Source organism: Trematomus bernacchii, unplaced genomic scaffold (genome assembly GCF_902827165.1).
Source record: "Trematomus bernacchii unplaced genomic scaffold, fTreBer1.1, whole genome shotgun sequence".
Classification (NCBI taxonomy): domain Eukaryota; kingdom Metazoa; phylum Chordata; class Actinopteri; order Perciformes; family Nototheniidae; genus Trematomus; species Trematomus bernacchii.
In genome coordinates this window covers 1,954,028-1,974,603 of record NW_022987876.1, presented here as the reverse complement: position 1 = coordinate 1,974,603, position 20,576 = coordinate 1,954,028, and the positions used below count along the sequence as shown (strand labels likewise).

The following is a 20,576-nucleotide window of genomic DNA, read 5'->3' as shown; positions in this document are numbered from 1 at the left end:
AAAAAAACATAATATTCAAAGTTTTCTGTTCACGTTTTTGTTCCCAAGCACCACAAAAATATGTTTGTTACCAACACAATCTGCACATGGCTGCTTTTGGAGTGTCATTCATAAAACATGCAGGTGAGAAATCGCTGTTGAAATATAAAAAAAAAATGGTTCCCATGACGAGCTGACATCTGCAGTTTCGAAAATGGGAGAAAACTGTTTTCAAATCAGCATTAATGTGGACGTAATGCCAACCTGGTGTCATAGATCAAGATTTTTGGTTTGCCAATAATTTGAAAAAATAGTAATACAAATAGGCGCTTTCACACCGCAGTACTTTTCCCACAAAGGTTCATCAGAACTTGTTGCCATAAATTAATCTCTCTCCGTTTGTGCGCTGGGCGAATGCTAATGCTAATAATGCTAATGCGAGGATAATAAAATGGCGGCTTCACAAAACTTTTTGGGAGTTTTACGGGGCGTGGTTTGCAATCCGCCCAGCCAATCAGACATAGGAACCTTTTTCTCCCACGAAAGTACCTGCTCACTAGCAGGGACGGAAAAGGGGGTGAAAAGGTTAATTAAATAATTTCTAGTTCTGGATTTTTTTGGTGTGAACGCAACATTTCGGAACTAAAGTGGGAAAAGTACTGCGGTGTGAACGCGCCAATGGAGAAAGTTGCAACATTTAAAAATAATAAAAGCCAAAGTAAAACTGAGTGTGTCCTCCACAGTTTGCCAACCTGTCCATCAAAGTGAATCCAGTGGGAACAGAAACATGGGGGGGGGGGGACATGTCTTACCACTGTTAATGAAGTCATGCTTATTGTTTTACCCACTTTCTGATGATGTTAGACCAATGAGAAATAGTCATTTTTGAGAATTTTTATAATTTAGGTGGCCATATTGTGACTGATCAGTTTAGTTGGCCAGGATAAGGAACAGAGATCAGAGCTTCTGTTTCAAATAGGTTCAAATCGAGCCGTTATACTGAGCTATACTATGTGGGATGTGGTAATAAAATGATGCTATAGTTTTTGTTTGCTGTCAGGGTCACCCATAAAGTTCATGAATTGATCACGAGTGGACAGTAAATAAGTAAATCTTCAATAAAATGGAAAAAACAGCCATAATAATATCAATCTCATAGAAACAAAATATAGCAGAATAAAAATAGTTATACAGTTAATAGCCCATATTTACATATAAAAATATAGCAAAGTAACATTTAACAAATCGGGTTGTTCTCTGCATAGGTGACACACCCTGACACACACACACACACATACACACACACACACACACACACACAGAGAAAAGCCCATATACATCCAAACTCACACACACGCTTGAAAACATGTATGTGCACACACACGCAAACACCTGCCGCTGTGTGTTGTTTTTATCAGCTTGTCCTTCCTAGAAGAGCCATGCACTGATGTCGCATTTACACTTTACATTACATTTCAACTGTGTACCTGAAGTGCTGAAGAAGAAGCGACAATTTCAACCTAAAAAATATCATTTTTATCGAGCATGCATGGTCTCCGTCTGTCTTACTGGCGACGTCAACATCCTCTTTTGGTTCCCTTTATCCGACCTCTTTCTCCTTCCTGCCAGCCTCCCTCTCTCCCCATCAGCTGTCCATCTGCCAAACACCACAACTCCACTCATCCTGTCCCCTCACTTCACTCCCCTCCCACGCTCCATTCTTCTCCGGCCCATTAAGAGCTATCATGAAGCTAATTGCCTGTTTGATCAACTCTCCATGGACCAGGAACTGGAGGCTTTTAGCCCTCAGAGCGTAAGAGGAGAGACGGACGAGGCAGGAGGGATGTGAGGGTGTGTGGGGGAAAATACGCCTCTTATCAGCTGGCTATAGCTGGTTGGGATAGGTTGTAATTGTATTTATTTTTATGTTGTACCATTTTAAAAGCTCCTTAACTTGTTATTTCTCCTATCGGCATATTAGTTGGAGCAACGGATTTTTCTTAGGTCTTAGTGGCTTAGAAGTCTTAGAACACCCAACACTTTTATACGCTAGTTTGTAATGCTTAAAAGCTAAGCTAATCTTACTTAAGCACACTTGTTTACTCCTAACTCAGCCTTTTATCTGGATCGTTTGGCAACAATTCAATGTTCATTTCCTGAAACTAAGAAACAAAGTGTTGCAGTTAGCTTCAAATGAGCCCTTTATATCTTCATGTGGTCTGGGTCGGCCGCCATATTTCTTCAGTAGCTCAGAACGAAAAATCTATACTTGGTTTTACATTTCCTGAAGGCAACCGTAGTTCTCCGACTCATTTAAAAGGAATGGTTAATATATAGGGTATTCTGTTTGTTGCAACACTAAATCCTACTGTTCTTTAGAGAAGAAGTGAATATGGCCCCTGAATTAAAATCTTGGCAATCCTGAGAACAGCTTTGGTTTAGTTGAGAGTTTAAAAAAATCCTCTGGAAACGGAACATTGGTTTAGTTTGAGTACAAATAAAGTTGTCCCTTTGCAAACATTACTCTTGCATTGGAAATGATTTACTGTATGTCCATGATGGCAGGATTGGTGTTGTGTCGTTGTGAGTCGAGGAACTAAATCTTCTGTTTTCCCACCGTAAGATCATTCTGGATTAAGGTAACTGACTGCCTGAATTACAACAAGACACACAGATGGTTCTGAGAAAAGAGGATTTGGTTCTAGGATGGGAGGAAAGTGGATTAAATGGCCGTGGAGGAGAGAGGGATGGAGGCGGGGGGGGGGCAGTGACGGAGGTCGGTCAGAGGAGGGAGGTTGGCGACAGACTGACTTTGTGCAGAAACCCGACCAGACCCTCAGAGCTCCACTGAAGCAGCGCTGCTAAAAATAAGACAAGGGAGGCTTCTTCTGCTGACAAAACAACATACACACAGCTTCTACATACACAGGTTGTACTGTAGGAGAACACACACTCAAACACACACAAACACACACTCGCTCGCGCTGCCTAGTGACAATGAATGCACCCTCCCTCCGGTTAAATAATCCCCTTTCAGCTCTTGGCTGCCGGGGTAAACATTGTCCATCTACCTCACAGTGCTTTTCCTTTACAAATAAGCTTAATAGCATTGAAATACTCTCAGTTCGTACAGTGCATGGTCCCTTTTTGGTGTCTAACTGTTGTTACAAGTGTCTTTGTTCTCACTTTATGCCTCGGTGCTTTGCTAAGAGTCCCAGTAAGATATGCACTGCGGCACAACATTTATTTATTCAACCTTTTGTGGAGTTTTCTGACAGTCATTGTGTTCTAAGTCCTCAATCTCCCATGCTTCTTCTGACTCTCTTTTCTAGAGGACAGAAACTCTGTTGGCATCGACCATACACGTCGCCGCAGGCGTCTTTCCTTCCTGATTTGGTCCATTGCCTGCCTCTGCGCGTTCTCTTTGCAGAGGGTAGGGAGGAAGGAGGTTCAACAATAAATAAATAGATTTTAATGTCCCGATTAAACCACAGAATGTGGAGATTTCTGTCAGGAAGTCTTGGATAAGGCTGAAGGGCTGTCCAGCAAAGCCCAACACCTATCTCTTCTTCGGGTTTTTTTGTTTTTAGGCTTGACGTCTCCAACATGAACAGGCACAGTAAAGCTTTGGTCCCTCCTGAGCTGGAGATGAAGTAAATCAAGGTACATTAGGTGAAGACTTTGCGGTTAGTTGATTGGTTAGTTGGTTGGTTGGCTTGCCGTATGTAGGTAGGTGGGTCACGATGGCATTGTCGTCACAATGTCAGCTGTGGCATTGTTGATTGGCGACAGCGTTGCTTTGGCGACGGCTTAGGGGAAATGGATTTACAAGGCCCCCATCCAGGCCTGTCATAACGGCTTTTCCAGGGCCTTGCTGCGGAGCGAGGGGTGACCGGGGTTAGGGTTAGAGGCGGAAATCTTGCGGCACACGGTGTTGGTGTTGCTGCACCTACAGCCGGGGCGGGTGCTGCGGTCATGGGCACACTGGCACAGGGCAAGGCACAGCCGGGCAGGGGGGTAGCAGCAGAGGCAGGGCAGGCATAGCGCTAACAGCCCCATGGTGCTCCAGCGGGAACAAGCGTGAGCTGGAGCGCAGGAGCAAGGCCGGTCGGCGCAGTTATCCTCGTCGTCCTGGGCGGAGCAGTGGTAGAAGAGGGCTTTAACGCAGCACAGGCAGGTCCCGTACTCCACCGCGCTTTCAGCCGAGCACAGGCAGCGCTGCCCGCAGGCCCAACAGGAGGGCAGGCGGCGGGGCGCGCAGCACTCTCTGCACTTACAGCGACCGCACCGCTCACAGATGAACAAGTGAAGGCCCAGCTCAGCCTCGTCTTCCGTCAGGCCTTTACCGAAGGAAACATCGGCTTTGAGTTCTCCTTTGGGCTGAGATCGGACCACCGAAGCGAGGCCAGAGTGAGACGGTGTCAAACCTGCCAGGAGCCGCTGGTCTGAGTTGGCACTGGTCCGAGACATGGAAGAGCTTATGGTACTGGAACGACTTAAGTGGGCGAAGTGAGCGTGCTGCTGCTGACTTTGGCTGCGGGGCAGGGCCTGGTTGAAGGAAGGCTGGGGGTAGTGGGGGTAAACTCCATGAGTGTAGCGTTCTTCATGGGCATAGAAAAAGCCAGACCCGGTTGCTGGTTCCAGCGCCACGGGCCTTTCCACATAGTCATTGTTGGCCCTTATGGCACGTATCTGGTCGAGGGACAGAACCTGCTGGAGGTCCATGCTGTCCAGCTCCATCCTGAAGGAGTGGGGGGGGTCCATCCTGCAGGGGGGCTGGGGCACGCTGCTCCCAACACTCACGGCACATCAGATAAACCTGCAGACAAACAGCAAGGGAAGCGTGTTAGGGATTATGTATTTACCTTTGAATCAGAACCTTTTCATATACAGGTGTTCATTTAGGCATCTATTCCCTCTACACATTACTTGATGCATGAACCAATTTCGATAACTGTTTTCCATGTGACATTTTCCTGCTTTTAACAGATATGCTGATGCATGGGAATTTATGTTTTTAACTAGAAGAAAAATAAAATATATATATATCATTGGGGCTTTTGGAATCAGTTATTTTCACAATTTTCTGACATTTCCAAAACCAAACAATCCATTAATAGAGAAAAGTATTAGTTGCAGCCATACACCAAACAGGAACACTGAACACATAGAGGTTCAACCCTTTAAATGTTCACTTTTTTTAGAGAAAAGTGTAGTCCAAACACCACAAATGGCCAACCTATTACTTTCCAAAAATCAGCAGCACATGAATAAAGATGGAATTTGGCAGCACAGCTTCCACACAACCACCAGCTACAGGCACACTGAGGTTCTCCGCTGCTCAGAGAAACGCTATGATTAGCCTGCCAGAACCAGAGAGATACGACCATGAGGTCCACACTGTAATTTAGCATCTGTTGAACACAGCTGCTGCTGCCATGGAGGAAACCCACCTGCACACAGAGAGCCTCAGAAAGACCATAGAGGAACTGTAAAGTCACAGGATTAGGTCCTAACCAAATCCTCATAAATCAACAGATGTGTTAGAACGAGTGCAGATTTCCTTAGAGGTCTTATATGTATTTGTATCAATGCCATTCAGCAAAAATAAACATTGAAAAGGTACTTCATTCAAGATAACAGCAGCTATACGAAGTGCACTTTTGTCTTTGGTTAAAACAAATCAGCAGCCATGGTTTCATGTTGAAGACAATACAGGAAATGCCTTAAAACATGGATTCCTCAATAGCTACCAAAATCTGCCTTAAAATCAAGAAATCAACTTTTTGGGTGAAATGTTTTCATTAGAAAGTTTGCATTGTTTGTAGAAAGATGAGATGGATTTTGTTGTATTTTCAGAATAAATAAAACTCAACAAATCTGAAATCTCACAGACAAAGACATCTCGAAAACGTAAAGTGTCTGCATTGGTACTCTTCAAAGGCTAACGAGAACAACGTTGGAAAAAATGTAGTTATGTTAAAAGCTAACTATTGCACTTAATGTCCCCCTATATGAAAATAATAGGTGGAATATACACATGATTTGCTTTCTGCATGAGATTATATCTTAGTGCATTTTGTACTCATTTAAATGTTTGGTAGGGATTGCAACTAAATGCATGAAAGCTCAATCAAAACTGCTTAGGAGTGCATAAGCAAAAAACATTTAATTTAATTCTTTTTAAAAGGGTCCACATCTAGTCAAGTAGGCAGCTGATTTGATTCCCTGCTCAGACATCAGATGAGCCCTGAATGAAAGAGAGAAAAAATAATGTGTGTGTAATTTAAAATCATTACAAACTCCTCTCATGCGAAATGCAAACATATTGTACACTCCTGCACACACACATCCATCCAGGCTCATGTATACATACACACAGTGCAGCCCTGCCAAGTGGCCGAGGGGGAGAGAGAGAGAGAGCTGGCTTTCTCCTCACATGGTGCCCGTCCTCTCGGAGAGTAATGAGGCCAAATGGAAATGCATTAAAAGCAGCTCAGATCATGAGATTAGATGGAGGAGGAGGTAAGAGGGAGCAGAGGCAAGTAACCATTTTAGGCCACTTGAATACAGATACATTCATAATACGCTGTTAATGTATCAAAGACTTCCTGCCCAGACTAATGTTTCTCCTGCCAGACACTTTTAAATCTATATTGTTTAGTTCAAAGGTGGTCATCTCGTATCAAAGCTGTGTCCAACATGTTTTCAACTTTCCGGATCCGAAAATTCTCAAGCTGAGATCGGCCAGGTGTGTGGATGTCTTTTAAAGTGGCCCTATTATGCTCATTTTCGGGGGTCCTATGGAGTTCTGTAGCCTTTGCAGACCATTTACATGCACAAAAACCTGTATAACACACTATAATGTAGGAGAGGGAAAACCCTAAAAAGCATAATACTGTAGGGCTGCTTTATGTGTGGCTGTTCTGAATAGCTATAAGCTATTTTGCCTTCAGACATCAAACAAACTCGTTTTTTTTCAATCATAGCTTTGCCTTAAGACAACTTTTAGCCAGTTGATGTTATCCCTTGCTTCCTGTTGAGTTTGATTTGTTGTCCTGCAAAGATGTTTTGAGTAACCAGTAGTTTGCATGTGCAGCAGAGCAGACACTGAAACAAATACCTAAACGTGTCATCAACCCTACAGTATATCCAAAGATGTCTGTATATGTAACAAACCATTTAACAAATGCAAACCAACAACAATTACAAAAATAATGATAGGATGCTTAAGAATCATGTTGTTTTCTTGCCCTGTTGTGTACAGCTAAACAGTTAAAGGGGACCTATCATGCAAAATGCACTTTTGTACGTCTTTTCTACATGAATATGTGTCCCCGGTGTTCCAGGGAACTCACCAAGTGTCAGAAAACACAACCCTCTCTATTTTCCTCCATACCCAAATCTCTAAAAAAGGGGCTGCAACGGATCTGATAAAAACTGATCCAGATTTGAACACTGTCCTGACGTCAGGACGGTGGCGCTACGGCTATTGGGCCAACTCCACCAATCAGGAGGAGACAGCCACGGCCATTGCCGTTCGAAAGCGCTGGAGACGCTGTAGTACATATGCCAGGCCTGTAGATGGTGCTGTTCTCACAGAATCAGCCCTTGCAAAAACAGAGCTAAAAAATGTCAAATTGAGCAAAATGAGGCATGGCTAAAATGCATGATCTGTTTGGTATTTTGAAAAAAAGAAAGTATAAATATGCCTTATATAGGTATGGTCCTACACTATATTATTCAAATATAGCATGATAGGTCCACTTTAAATAGAGAAAGTAGGAAAAGGACAGTGGCCTCAGGAAAGTGCAGTGCAGAAGCAATAAGAGAGGATCTAACAGAAGGGATGGGGGACGTGGATGAAACCCAAGAACGGCAATCCATCACTGGGAGGAAAGAGACGTGATTAGTGAGCCTGACTGTAAAAACAAAAACAAAAACTCTTCCTGTCCTCAAGGCTTTCCAAGGGGAGTTTTGAGCAAAGCCTGGTCACTAAGGTGCTCTACCCTCCAGCATTTCTCTGTGTTTATCTCTCAGAGCTCTCCTTCCAGAGGGCCAGCCACAGAGGAGCAGATAAGGAGGCTCAGGTTGGTTAGATGAGGATGCATTTTCAAATTAGTCCGAGAAGAGAGGAGAAGTCCTGGTGACTAATCTCATCAGGCAGAGCGGTGTCTGCAGCCCGCGCATACTCTGCCCGTCTATCAGTCCATCTAATTGTTAAAAGAAAGAGGCCTTCCGTCCATTTACATGACCTCATGTTTACTTACTGGTTGAGCTGGTCCTTCCCAACAATACTGGAAGTCATGTCAAAAAAGTTTGGGACTATGCAACTAGTAAGGCCAGATGTAGTGGAGCATTCAAGTCAATTCAAGTAATTGAAACATCTATTTTGAAGCTCTAGTTCCACCTTGATATGTAGGTTTTGTTACAGGCCTGCTTTTCGTGATAATTAAAGCGTGTAGCATGGGCTAAAAAAAGAACCCATTAAATGTTTCAGTGGGTCTGACTTAGGGGCAAATACACAAACTGTTTTACTTTTCTTAACTTGGCGAGACATGGCATTTGTGCTGCATTCATGTGCTGTCAAAGTAATCTAAAAACAGTTTTTATATCAACATGTTTAAAATGTCTGAGCAAAAACATATGACACATCTTCTTTTTAGCGTCCATGTCTCCACATTGACATCCTTGGCTAAATGTAGTAATTTGCTTATTTTCTCCATTATGTATTACTGTTAGTTAAATGACTGACCTCGACTGGTGTTGAGGACTGCTATTCTGATCAAAACAAAACTCTTTTGAGCTCCGCAAACTTGTAATTTGCACTTTTGATGTCATTATCTGGCAATTCACAGACCAAATGATTCATAGATTAATTAAAGAAAAGTTGAATTTCAGATAAATCCATTCCTAAAATAATAATTTTGCAGAAGGGAAACATCCATTCAAATAAATTGAATTTTTATGAATGTATAGAAGTTAGTAGTTTGATCAGTGCAATATTTTTACCACAATGTCAAGCAAACACATATAACATTAACGAAGCTGCCGAATACTTAGTAATAAATAAAGTGATTGCAGGGGGGATAAATAAGATGTCTCAGTGGCCCTGACTTAAGCATTATCACATGACCTGAATCGGCTGCAGTGATTGGCTGCACTGAGAGCTCCAGTTGTTTTGGGAGTGTGTGGGGAGTGTCTGTTATCAATCCTCTGGCAACAACAGCTGGCATGAGAGTTGTGTGTGTGTGTGTCAGTGTGTGTGTGTGTGTGTGTGTGTGTGTGTCAGTGTATGTGTTGGAGGATGCTGGGGGGAGAGGCAGGCAGAACCCTCTGCTCTCACATAAGAGTAGAGTAGAGTATTTTAGTTTTACGCCACATGTGTGTTTAATGTTCCTGTGTGGAGTTTTAAACCTGTCGTGGTGCTATGGAGCAGATTGTCTATGATTGGGACCCTGTTTTGTCTGTCACACATAGATGTGCATGATGCGATACACAATCCTACCAACGGTGTCACATTATTCCGCTGATCAACAGGTGGCGGTAACACGCACAGATATGCTGCAATGCGCCAACAAAGTCAGGGTAGAAGAAGTCTGCAAGCGAGTGAACATAGGTGTTTACAATGCTGTATTTTGCTTTAAAAAAAATCCACTCAGCAAATGTTTTATGATCAAGGATACTTAATTGTAAGACCTCGAGGATAGACTTCAAACAATGCGTTTTGGGAAGAAAGACTGACATTTTTTTTATAAACCAAAGTCCACAGCGTTCAATGTGTGTGTGACATCTTACAGTGAAGTGGTGAAGACTACAAAAGTTACTAATTCAGGAATTGAAACCTCCGCCAAGGAAGTTTGGTTTTCAGTTTGGTTTGTTTGTCTGTTTTGGGGGGATACAGTCGCAGGGCGGATACACAAAATGTTTTCCGTAATGACCTTGCCAGGAACTCCTCAGATACACTTGACAAACTGCCTTTTCGTGAAAAACCTGAATGTACTACTCCATGATCACCAAAAGTTCCCTATCGTCTTCTGGAAATAATAAGAACCTAAACTTATTTTTAATATCATATTCGAAAACTAAGAAGGTGGTTTGTTTAGGGATCTAAATCTGAACCAACATGGCGGACGGCCCAATGAGTGTTACATTGAGAGAGGATACATCTGCCTCAGAGGACAGAGAAAAGAAGATGGAAGAGGTACCGTTTGTAAGATAGTAAAGGTTTTAAAGGTATCTTTTTCTGTGATGAATTTCCAAAACATTGCATCGTGTAAGCTGTAAAAATGAATGTGAGAGAAGCAGATCTGACTGAGAGAGAAACAGTCACAGGGTTGAGAGAGAGAGCTGGTGTTTCAAGAGGCCGTCAGTAACCTGAGGATGGACCTTTGTGCTGTGGGAGTATCAGTAATGACTGAGCCTACACACATACACACACACACACACACACACACACACACACACACACACACACACACACACACACACACACACACACACACACACACACACACACACACACACACACACACACACACACACACACACACACACACACACACACTGCATACTCCGTGCTGCCCAATCATCCTGCCAGTTTGAAAAGAGTCCTCTGTCTGAAGTGTTATATTATGCAATGCTGTTTGCATGAAAAACATTACACTTTAGAAATTGTCTTAATTTCACACAGCTGTATTATTAAGCTGCCGTCTAACTGCCTTGGATTTGAAAGTCCTATATTAGCTTAAAATGGCAAACATACTTTTAGTTTCCCCAACCTAAAGCTTATGACTAACAACTGTTGGAGGTAAGATCTGATCCCTGTCCTGATTGAAATGTCAGAAGTAAACAGAAACCTCTTAGCCGTGCTGATCCTCGTCTCTGACTCTCTGACTTCCGCTGAGTCTGGACCGACCTGCCGATGGTCGATGGCGTTTTAATGGACGGAGCATCGCTGCGTGTCTCACCGGTGACATCATGGTTTCAGGCTATTTAAAACTGACTGCAGTGACCCTTCGCCTTGGAATGAGGAGGGGTTGCCCTCTCCTCTCCTCTCCTTTCCTGTTGACGTCTCCTCTATCCTCCCTTCCTCTCATTTCTCACCCTATCCTCACTCCCCCTCACATCACCTTCACTCCCTCCTGTCATCCCTTTCTTTGTCTGCTGTCTGAATCCTCGACTCCCTTTACTTTTCTGGCTCTTCTCTGAATTAGTTTTATTTCTCTGTTAATACTCTTTGAGCAGAGCATGGATAACACAGCTCACAATGACCCTCACAGACAATACAAAATGTCCCAAGAACGAGTTTAAAGCAACACCCCTTGGAGAATTAACTTTTTATCTTGACTTAGAAGAATATAAGTTAGGTTGTTTTGCATTCAGAGAAATAAGAAAAGCCAGCTGTGCAACAACTCCAGACAGGGGCTGCAGGATCTTAGAGGAAGTGAGGCCACAAGTCAAAGTTCCCTCAGTGCAATACCACTCCCACGACTTGACCAAACACCACATGCTCTGTATGTTTTATAGTGCACTTATACACTATATATATTACACTACATATTCTGTAAACTCTATCTGACATGATCGTCTACATGCAGTTTTCCCAGTGCCATGATATTAATGTCGAACAGCCACATAAAGGAATTGACCTGTTGGCTGCACAATATATTGTTTCTGCATCAACAATGTAATGTCTGCATGTGCATTAGTCACATCACAGGATGTGCAGAGTCCTCAAGCACGTCATGCTTCAACTTTTGTCCTGCTTGAAAAAACATTTCCTTTTACACATTTACAGTTGTAGAAGATACATTCCTCTGATTCAAAGCTTCTTGGATACACAGTGTGTTGCTAGTGAGGGTAATTCAGGATCTGCATGCACAGCCAATCTCAATAATTAATCAGTTTCTCAGACGACTGAAGCAGACCCTGTCTTTGCCCACAACCTGATCGTTTCTTGCAAAAAGAGATGCAACTTGGTTGTATGGAAATATTTTGGCTTCAGGAAGGATGATGTTGACCAAAATTGGTGATCGCCGTCTGGTGAACATTTCATTATTTTTTCATATTGCATAATAAATTGCAGAAAATAAAATTGGAAGTACATTTTTGACGATGCCATGCAGCCCTATGGGTAGTGAGAAATATTGTGGTAGACTTGCTATGCACATTATTGGTTGTCTGAAACAGGACTAGAATGTTTTTCTACTATGTAAGATATAGAAAAACCTTTCCAGATAAACAATTGTCATGCAAACAAATGCTGAGCATGATTTACATCGTCCTCACTAGGGTTGCATATCGTTGACTTTTTTACGATACCGATACCGATACCACTGAACAATACCGATACTCAACCGATACATATCGTGATACTTTCATGTTGCATAAGGGGAAAATTGAATCATCCTGCAATTACTCCCATGAAGCGCTTTATGATGTCGTTAACATGTCAAATGAATATTAAATTCAATTGTGGGACTTGGACCTTTTAGTACTGAACAAACAATAAAAAACACGTTATCTATGAAGAAAACAGATTCTGCAATATCATTGATATCAACTATCAGGCGTGAATAGTACATCTTGTCAATGCAAAAAGAAAATAGCATCAGTATAATCAATATTCAACCTGAGATTCGACTGACCAGAGAACACATAAAGGATCATGAGATCTCGGCATTGTACATAAAACAAATAGCATAATTAAAATCAACATTTGCCTGATGAAAGAAAACAAATCCCATCACAGTTCAGTTTTGTGCATTCATCTTCAAGAAGATGAGCATATCTGCTCTCTGGATCCAAACGGGCCCTTTCACAACGTAGGATATCACCTGCTGAACTGAACTCTCTCTCGCTTGGCATGCTGCTTCCCTGAACACAAAGGTACTTGGTTGCCATAAAGGACAGCATTGGTTGGATGTTGGATGTGTTGCCACCTTTCCCAGAAATAAACTTCTTGCAGTGGTTACAGACCCCACCATTCAGACTGGCAGTGGTTACAGACCCCACCATTCAGACTGGCAGTGGTTACAGACCCCACCATTCAGACTGGCAGTGGTTACAGACCCCACCATTCAGACTGGCAGTCATATGCAGCCACACTTTAGATTTTCTAAACTGACTTGTTTGCGGAGTTTCACGGCGAAATTGACATCGTAATTCCGACGGTTTGGGCGCGAGTTTAAGGATATTACGCCTCACTTTTATAATTTATTTTTAAAAGTATCGAAAACCGGATCTGATTTCGGTACGGTATACCGTAGCCACCAGTAACCGGTATTTCGGTAATACCGGGAACCGGTATGCACCCCTAGTCCTCACTATGCTGTTAGCTCTGTTATTTAGCCAAGCAGAACTGTGCTGCTAACAGCTAATGTTAACATTGATCGCTACAGGAAAGCATTCTCCCTGTTACATATTTTAACCCGAAAATCGTCTCCTCATCAGACTTTGGTTTGGGCGTTCATAACTTTAATTTGTCAAAGATTATTTTACATGTTGGTATTTTCAAACAGGCTTGTAGTCTCATGGGCTTTTATGAGGATTGGTAGTGCTGCTAATTAGAACGATCTTAATCACATTCATTCAATTCAAAGGACATCAGCATTCATCATTACAAGAATCCAGGAATGAGAAATTCTGCGGTTTAGGAGCACGTCATTCATTTGATGTAGACTTTCTCAGGACCTTTCTGAAGAACACATTTAAGAACCATTTTTAGCTTCAAAAGGTCATAACGTTTGACGACAGTACTGCAAGGTTTTCTGGGTACGTATGACTGTATGTGAGGTCCGTCAGGCACTAAGACCCAGGGGCCTTCCTCCTGATGCCCTCCGGGAGCACAGCAGGATTGAATGACAATAAACTGGATGAGATACCGGATGTGCCGAATCTGACCCCAACGGAAAGACTGAAATAGACACTGCAGACCAGCAAGTCCAGGCAGGGGGAGAGGGGGGAGAGAACGAGAGGGGAGGAAGGAAAAGAGGAAGAATGAGTGAGGGATGGTGATGCTAATAATGATAAAAAGAAAGGGATGGAGCCAGATGTAGAGCCAGAGATAAGAAAAGTCCAAACAAGAGAAGGAAAGCGTGAGAGAGTAATGGAGGAAGTGGAAGTGGAGATGATTTGATGAAATGTTCACCCAGGTTGTACTCCAGATCCCAACAAGCTAAATACAAAACATAATGATGAGACATTAGACTCATGTTTGCCTAAATGTAATCCTGATTTTCCTGCAATAATTGGTGGGGAATGTTATGCTCATAGAAAACTGCTTTATTTCATGTTTCGGTTGACGTGAATGGCTTTAGCTGTTTTGTTTCAAGATCTTTCCAGTGACTGTTATTCCATAACATTGAGATGTCAATATCTAAGCGGAAACGCTGACCATATCTTGTCAGAATTTCTTAATCACAAGCAGTTGTTGCTTCTCTGTATAAGTGACTTGTCTGAACCGCATATTAAAAGGTCTCTAGGTGTTTCAACGAGCTTGTGCTCTTCAATCAAGTTTAACTTTGGTTACGGTTAGGTCTTTGGGTCTCATTTTCAACTTGGTTCAAATTAAAGTTTCTCTCAGGGAAAAACGTACTTAAAGTTCTCAAACATCAGTTGCTTTTGTTACTGAATCTGGACTGGCACGGTGTATACTTCCACAAAGTCTATGCAACACCATGTTCTGTGTAAAGGGAACAATGGTATATTGGTAATTAGATAACAAGTGAGAAGAAGCAGGTAGAAGTCCACAGTACCAGCCAAATAGAGGCAAGAGAACATGTTCAGAGTCTTATAAATACATTTGAATTATATTGTATTTTCCCGATAATGAATTTATAGTTGATCAACTCTTGGCCCTTCTGGCTCTTGGTGTAGACCAATGGCGCTTTTCCACTGCAGCACGTAGCACGGTTTAAAAATCTGGGCCAGGTTTTTTTTGCTTTTCCACTACGGCTCGTTCCGGCTCAGGGCTGCTTTTTCACCTTTTTTCTGGCCCTCCAAAATCGAGGTTCTTACCGGGCCAACAACCGGGCTGAGTATGCTAAACTAGTGAAGTAAACACTCCCGACTGCTGAATGGAGAGAATCGCTGGCAAGGGGGCTACAACTACAACAAAATGAACATATTTGACCGTGATTTAATTGTAATACACGTTTCAAAATGATGCCGAAGTAACAACATACTGATACCGGTTAGTAAAAACCATGAATTAATGCTTTGACAAGTCTGCAGACAGACGGCAGGCGAAAAACCTTTTAAAATGCGTGTTCTCTGAATGGAGATTGGCTAAGCTAACGCAGTATATGCTCCGACCGTCCACACTCACAACAACGGCCTACAGACATAAATAAACCAGCGACTGTATTCTCCATGACACAGACAGTCTGTGGTTTGTACTTGTTTCACTTTTGTCTAGTTTCTGAACAGATATGAGGAGCTGTGAGCTCTGAGGGCTAACAGCCAGGGGACTGGCCATCGTGACGTTCGGGACGAATCCCGATGGGCCGGTACTGAAGTGGGCCGGTCGGATAAGTCACTAGCACCCTCCCCCCCGTCGACAATTTACTAGCGGTATTTACTTGCGGTACCGAGGTGGGCCGGCGGTACCGAAGTGGGCCGGTCGAGAGTCCCGGGCTGATTTGTAGTCCCAGTCCGCCCCTGCTAACAGCTAACGGATGATGTTTTGATTTTGTGGATCGCATTGAAGATGACGTCACGGCAGTTTTACGCAGCGTCGCTCCGCCCGCCGAACAACCGATCGCCCTGCCTACGCTGCGTTACTATAGTTACTACCCCTGTTACTAAACTGTAATGGATACGCAGCATAAAGTGAGCCAAGGCCTAACCATACCGTACTAAGCCGTGCTAGGTCCTACAGTGGAAAAGCGCCACAAATATCCTCTGATGGATCCCTAAAAAAGCAGTGATTCCCATAGTTCTGACACCTCTATGTTGAGTTAAAATTGAGTATTTCAACTTAATCCCTGAAGCACCCAAATAGCAAAGCCTGCAGTTTCCTTTATCACAGTCACAATATTCCTCTCATTTTGTTCAAGAAGACAATAAAACATCAACTGCTATCAAAGGAGTCCATGAGTCTTCAGAAGAGCCTGATTGACCGTCTGTTGTTTCTCAGTTGTTGTTTGATTTGAGTAATTGCTTTCAACTGCTGTCTCTGGACTTCCATCATTCCTTGAATATCGAAGCTTCCTGTACAGTATAGTTTGTTGATTTTGTGCTCCAGATATCTCAACTTGAAGTATTATTAAGTCATATTGCTTTTGATCTATGGACACTATGGCTTCAACTTGCAATCTGATGTTGGGAGTCAAGTCAGATTGTATAGAAGTCTATGAGAAAATGACCATACTTCTTACTTGATATATACATTATCCATATGAGTTCATGATCGAATCGTCAGTTTTATGCCTGATTATGTTCCCATTAAAATGGCTTAAGGGCAAGCTTGATTGACAGGTCGCTATCAAATCTTTGTACAATGTGGGCGTTTTCATTCTGCTTCTCTCACCCTTTCACATCAATTAAGTGAATTAACATTAGAGACCTCAAATGCTCCAGCCTCTCTCTTTCCCTGCAGTTCCCAAAAACTAAGATGATGATATACAAATTGCCAAACTCAAGTCTTCTTTAAGGTAGTCTGCAAACCACTATGACGTCACTGTGACTACGCCCACTTCTTATATACAGTACAGACTTTGGTCTGATCCTGCTAAATGTTCTAGCTTAGTATGTATTTACTCAAAGTGTTGTGAACTTTCTGTACAGCAGCTGTTCTTCAAAAGACAAATGTTAAAGATGAACTGTAATTTCTGCTGTAACAAAGCAGAACTACTTTATTTCTCCAAATTTCAATTATTAATACTCTAAAGAAGACGTGTTATATGTCCACTTCACTTGCTGTATTTCCTCTCTTTTCTTTTTCGCAAAGTGTTGATCTCTTTTCTCTCACTCCACAAGTTTGTGGTTGTGTAGTGCATTAGCTCTGCTGTAGCATAAAAGTCCCTCCACCTCCACACCCCCCCCCCTTTCTCTCTCCATCTATCCACCCATCTATTTCATCATTCGTTCATCTATCCGCCATATTCCTCCGCTCCACACATACTGTCCCCTCCCTCCCTCCCTCCATCCATCCATTCCTCCATCCATCCCTCCATCCATTCATCCATCCATCCATCCATCCCTCCATCCATCCATCCATCCATCCATCCCTCCATCCATCCATCCATCCATCCCTCCATCCATCCATCCATCCATCCATCCATCCCTCCATCCATCCATCCATCCATCCATCCATCCATCCATCCATCCATCCATCCCTCCATCCATCCATCCATCCCTCCATCCATCCATCGCTGGTCAATCCTTCCTCTAATCATACCACCACCACCCCCCCCCCCCCCCATCAGTTTGCCCCATCATTTTCTCCTCCACCCGGCCCTCCAGTCCCACCCCAGCGGAGATAGGTATTGACATTCTGCATCCGACCTTGAGGACAATCAATCCCAACCTCACATGTCCCAATCACACACACACACACACACACACACACACACACACACACACACACACACACACACACACACACACACACACACACACACACCACACACACACACACACACACACCACACACACACACACACACACACACACACCACACACACACACACAACACACACACACACACACACACACACAGCGAGACCAGTTAACATGCAGTCAAACACTCGGTTAATACGCATCAGAAATACACTCTCTCACGCCTCCCATTGATAAAAAAAGTGTGCGGCTAACTTTCTCCAGAGGTGAGGAAAAACACAAACTGAATGTAACTGTTCACACTATTAAAGTTTCAACATGATTTATTCAGCCTCACTTATATGAAATTGAAAGCTTGGACCAATGTGTCCACCAGGGGCAAAACAGATTAGAGTTTACATGATCACGATTCAGAAACCAATCCTTCCTCGACTATGTCCCCACCCACTAAGGCAAGAAGTGGAGACAGGGCAGAGGAAGAAATGCATCTGATTATGATTTAAATCTTTCTATTAAACACCAGCAGTATAATCTAACACAAATCAGGGAAACCAGATAATCAGGATGCACCTTTTGCTAACCGTTTTTGTTCCTGCAGAGCATTTTTTAGGTGAAACCAGTCTGTTTAAAGGGGAAATATAACGTTGCTCTTTCATCTACTACCAAATATTGTGAGTCTGTTTGCATCGCAGTTTGATCTGACAAGTGAAGAAAGTAACCAAAACTTTATCCCTCTCACGAGACTCTGAAAACTGGTTAAATGTGCATGCGGCCACATCTTTTAGCAATGCTTGCATAAAAATAGGATTGTCTTGTTTGTTGCAAAACTGTATGAACATCCTGTCCACCTGCATCTGGTTCCCACCAAGTATTCAGAGCCAAATAGAGAGCCATACTTTTCATCCTACTTCACCAACATTTACCACACAAAATCTCTTAAGTATTTCTGCAGGAAAATCTTACGACTGTTGCCTGAACATTAAGCGCAACATGATAGATACCCAGCATTTTTACCAAGCTACTCCAACCTTTTGAATAATTCGTATTTCATGAGAAAATCCCTATGGAAGTTTTTCATCCCAAGGTCACACAGATCATTAATAGTTCATCAGCAGATCGGATGGCGACAGGATGAATTTATGATTACCTCTGATTGGTGGGAGATCCATTCTGCGGCGTGCTGGAGCCTCCTGAGCGTGAGCGACAAATAAACTCGCCAATACTCCTATAATATCCCTTCAAATCACTTATAGTATATCAGTTAACTTGTCCTTAATGCACTCTTTTGATTTCTGCAAAGTCTTACTTTACGTTACTGCAGGAGGGTACTTTGCTAGAACACTTATATCAAATCCACCTACAGCACTTTTTAAAGATGACTGTAGCACTGTTTTCTACAGAGTGAGAGTTTGTAGGGAGTAAGAAGGGCTGGGACGATGCTCTTTCTCAGCGTGACGCGCCCTCTTCCTCCTCCTCCTCTTCTTCTTCTTCCCGTAGTTCTTCCAGGGGAGCTCTGATCCCGGTACTTCCTCCTGTAGTACCTCCTCCTACACCTCCCGAAAAAAGCAACCAGTCCCTCTATGCACGCTGCATGGAAGAGGAACCACTCTCTCTGTCCGAGTTGTAAGGACATTCAAGTTTTAAGGGATGCTCGTGGTGCACACTTCCTGCCGGTTGAGAGAGAGGGAAAGTATCTCCATGCAGAGCAGAAGGAGCAAGGGAAATTCTTGCAGGATATTTGTGGATGTGAGAAGATGATGAATAGGAAACTGCAGTTGGAGCTTCTGAAGTCTTCCCTTTTTTTTTTCTGCTCAAAAATGTTTATTTTCCCGTCCTGCTCGTTTCCTCTCCTCTCCCCGAGAGATGAATGACTGAGAGCTGGATGCACTTTCTCTCCCTCCCTCCCTCTCTCTCTCTGTCTCTCTCTCTCACACACACACACACACACACACACACACACACACACACACACACACACACACACACACACACACACACACACACACACACACACACACACACACACACACACACACACACACACACACACACACCCCTCCTCTTTCTCTCTCTCTGCCCCCTCCCTCTCCCATCACTGAATTCAATTGAGTTCTGCTTTATGAACATGACAGGGCAGAAGCAAGCGTGTTCCTGAAATGTCGACATAGTATTTACAAACATTATACTGTCATATTCTAAAATGATTTGTTTTTTTCAGATGAAACTGATCCAATGTAATGAAATCTATACAGATCATGACATCTTATCATCATCTGTGGTGAGGGTGACCTGGTAATAACAGAAAGCCACACAGAAATATACATGTGCTCAACCAGCCATTTGTAAACTGCGAACTTCCAGATAGCATGCTAGCAAGCTCAGTCGCTAACTCAATGAATGAAAAATAATCCAAAATCACCCCTTATTATCTAATGTTGCCCCATTTTTGTCTTTTCTTATTTTTAAAATGTTCTTTCAGATATTTCTTATTGTAATCTTATTGCATTCTCTCTACACAGTGTTGTATAATGGTGTTAATGTCAATTGGGGATTTTTCCAAAAGTATCAACGCTTTTCTTCTCATAAGCTTTTGCACCAAAGCCAAAGATGGCTAACGTGACTATAGACCGATACAAACGTGTGTTTTCGAAGAGTGCAGGGTTATTTAGACAGGAACAGTTTACCCAGTTTTTTCATATTTTGGGTATCCATGGTCTTCTGTTAGTTGGCTCTATTCTTTTACAACCTATAAAAAACTATAAATGTGCTATGTATTGACACATTAGTAGAGGTGAAATGCTGCCCCCTATATCTAAGGAGCAGGTGCTTCTTGCTGCACAAAGCGCCTTCAAACCTAGGTCAACATGTTTGAGCTGTGCTCCTTGCTAAAAGAGAAAAGGGAGGAGACTCTCATTCATTAATTTGTTCCATAAGGACAAGTGACATCACTGACAATATGCTGCACGACTGTAATATGACCCTCTTCCTCTGTGTGTGTGTGTGTGTGTGTGTGTGTGTGTGTGCGTGTGTGT

At 42.8% G+C, this 20,576-nt stretch overlaps 1 protein-coding gene across 2 annotated transcripts; it reads right to left on the bottom strand.

The window, feature by feature from the left end:
- Positions 1-541: 541 nt before the first annotated feature.
- LOC117469477 (protein sprouty homolog 3) lies at positions 542-19,330 on the bottom strand. 2 transcript variants are annotated; one of them, XM_034113893.1, is made up of 2 exons: positions 18,692-19,330; positions 542-4,798 (listed from the first exon to the last, which is right to left on the bottom strand). In XM_034113893.1, exon 2 carries the CDS (start codon positions 4,741-4,743, stop codon positions 3,829-3,831), a length of 915 nt encoding a protein of 304 aa, XP_033969784.1. In that variant the 5' UTR covers positions 4,744-4,798; positions 18,692-19,330; the 3' UTR covers positions 542-3,828. The 2 variants fall into 2 exon arrangements, with proteins under 2 accessions (XP_033969784.1, XP_033969785.1); XM_034113894.1 differs by lacking the exon at positions 18,692-19,330 and adding an exon at positions 10,839-10,901.
- Between the last annotated feature and the right edge of the window lie 1,246 nt (positions 19,331-20,576).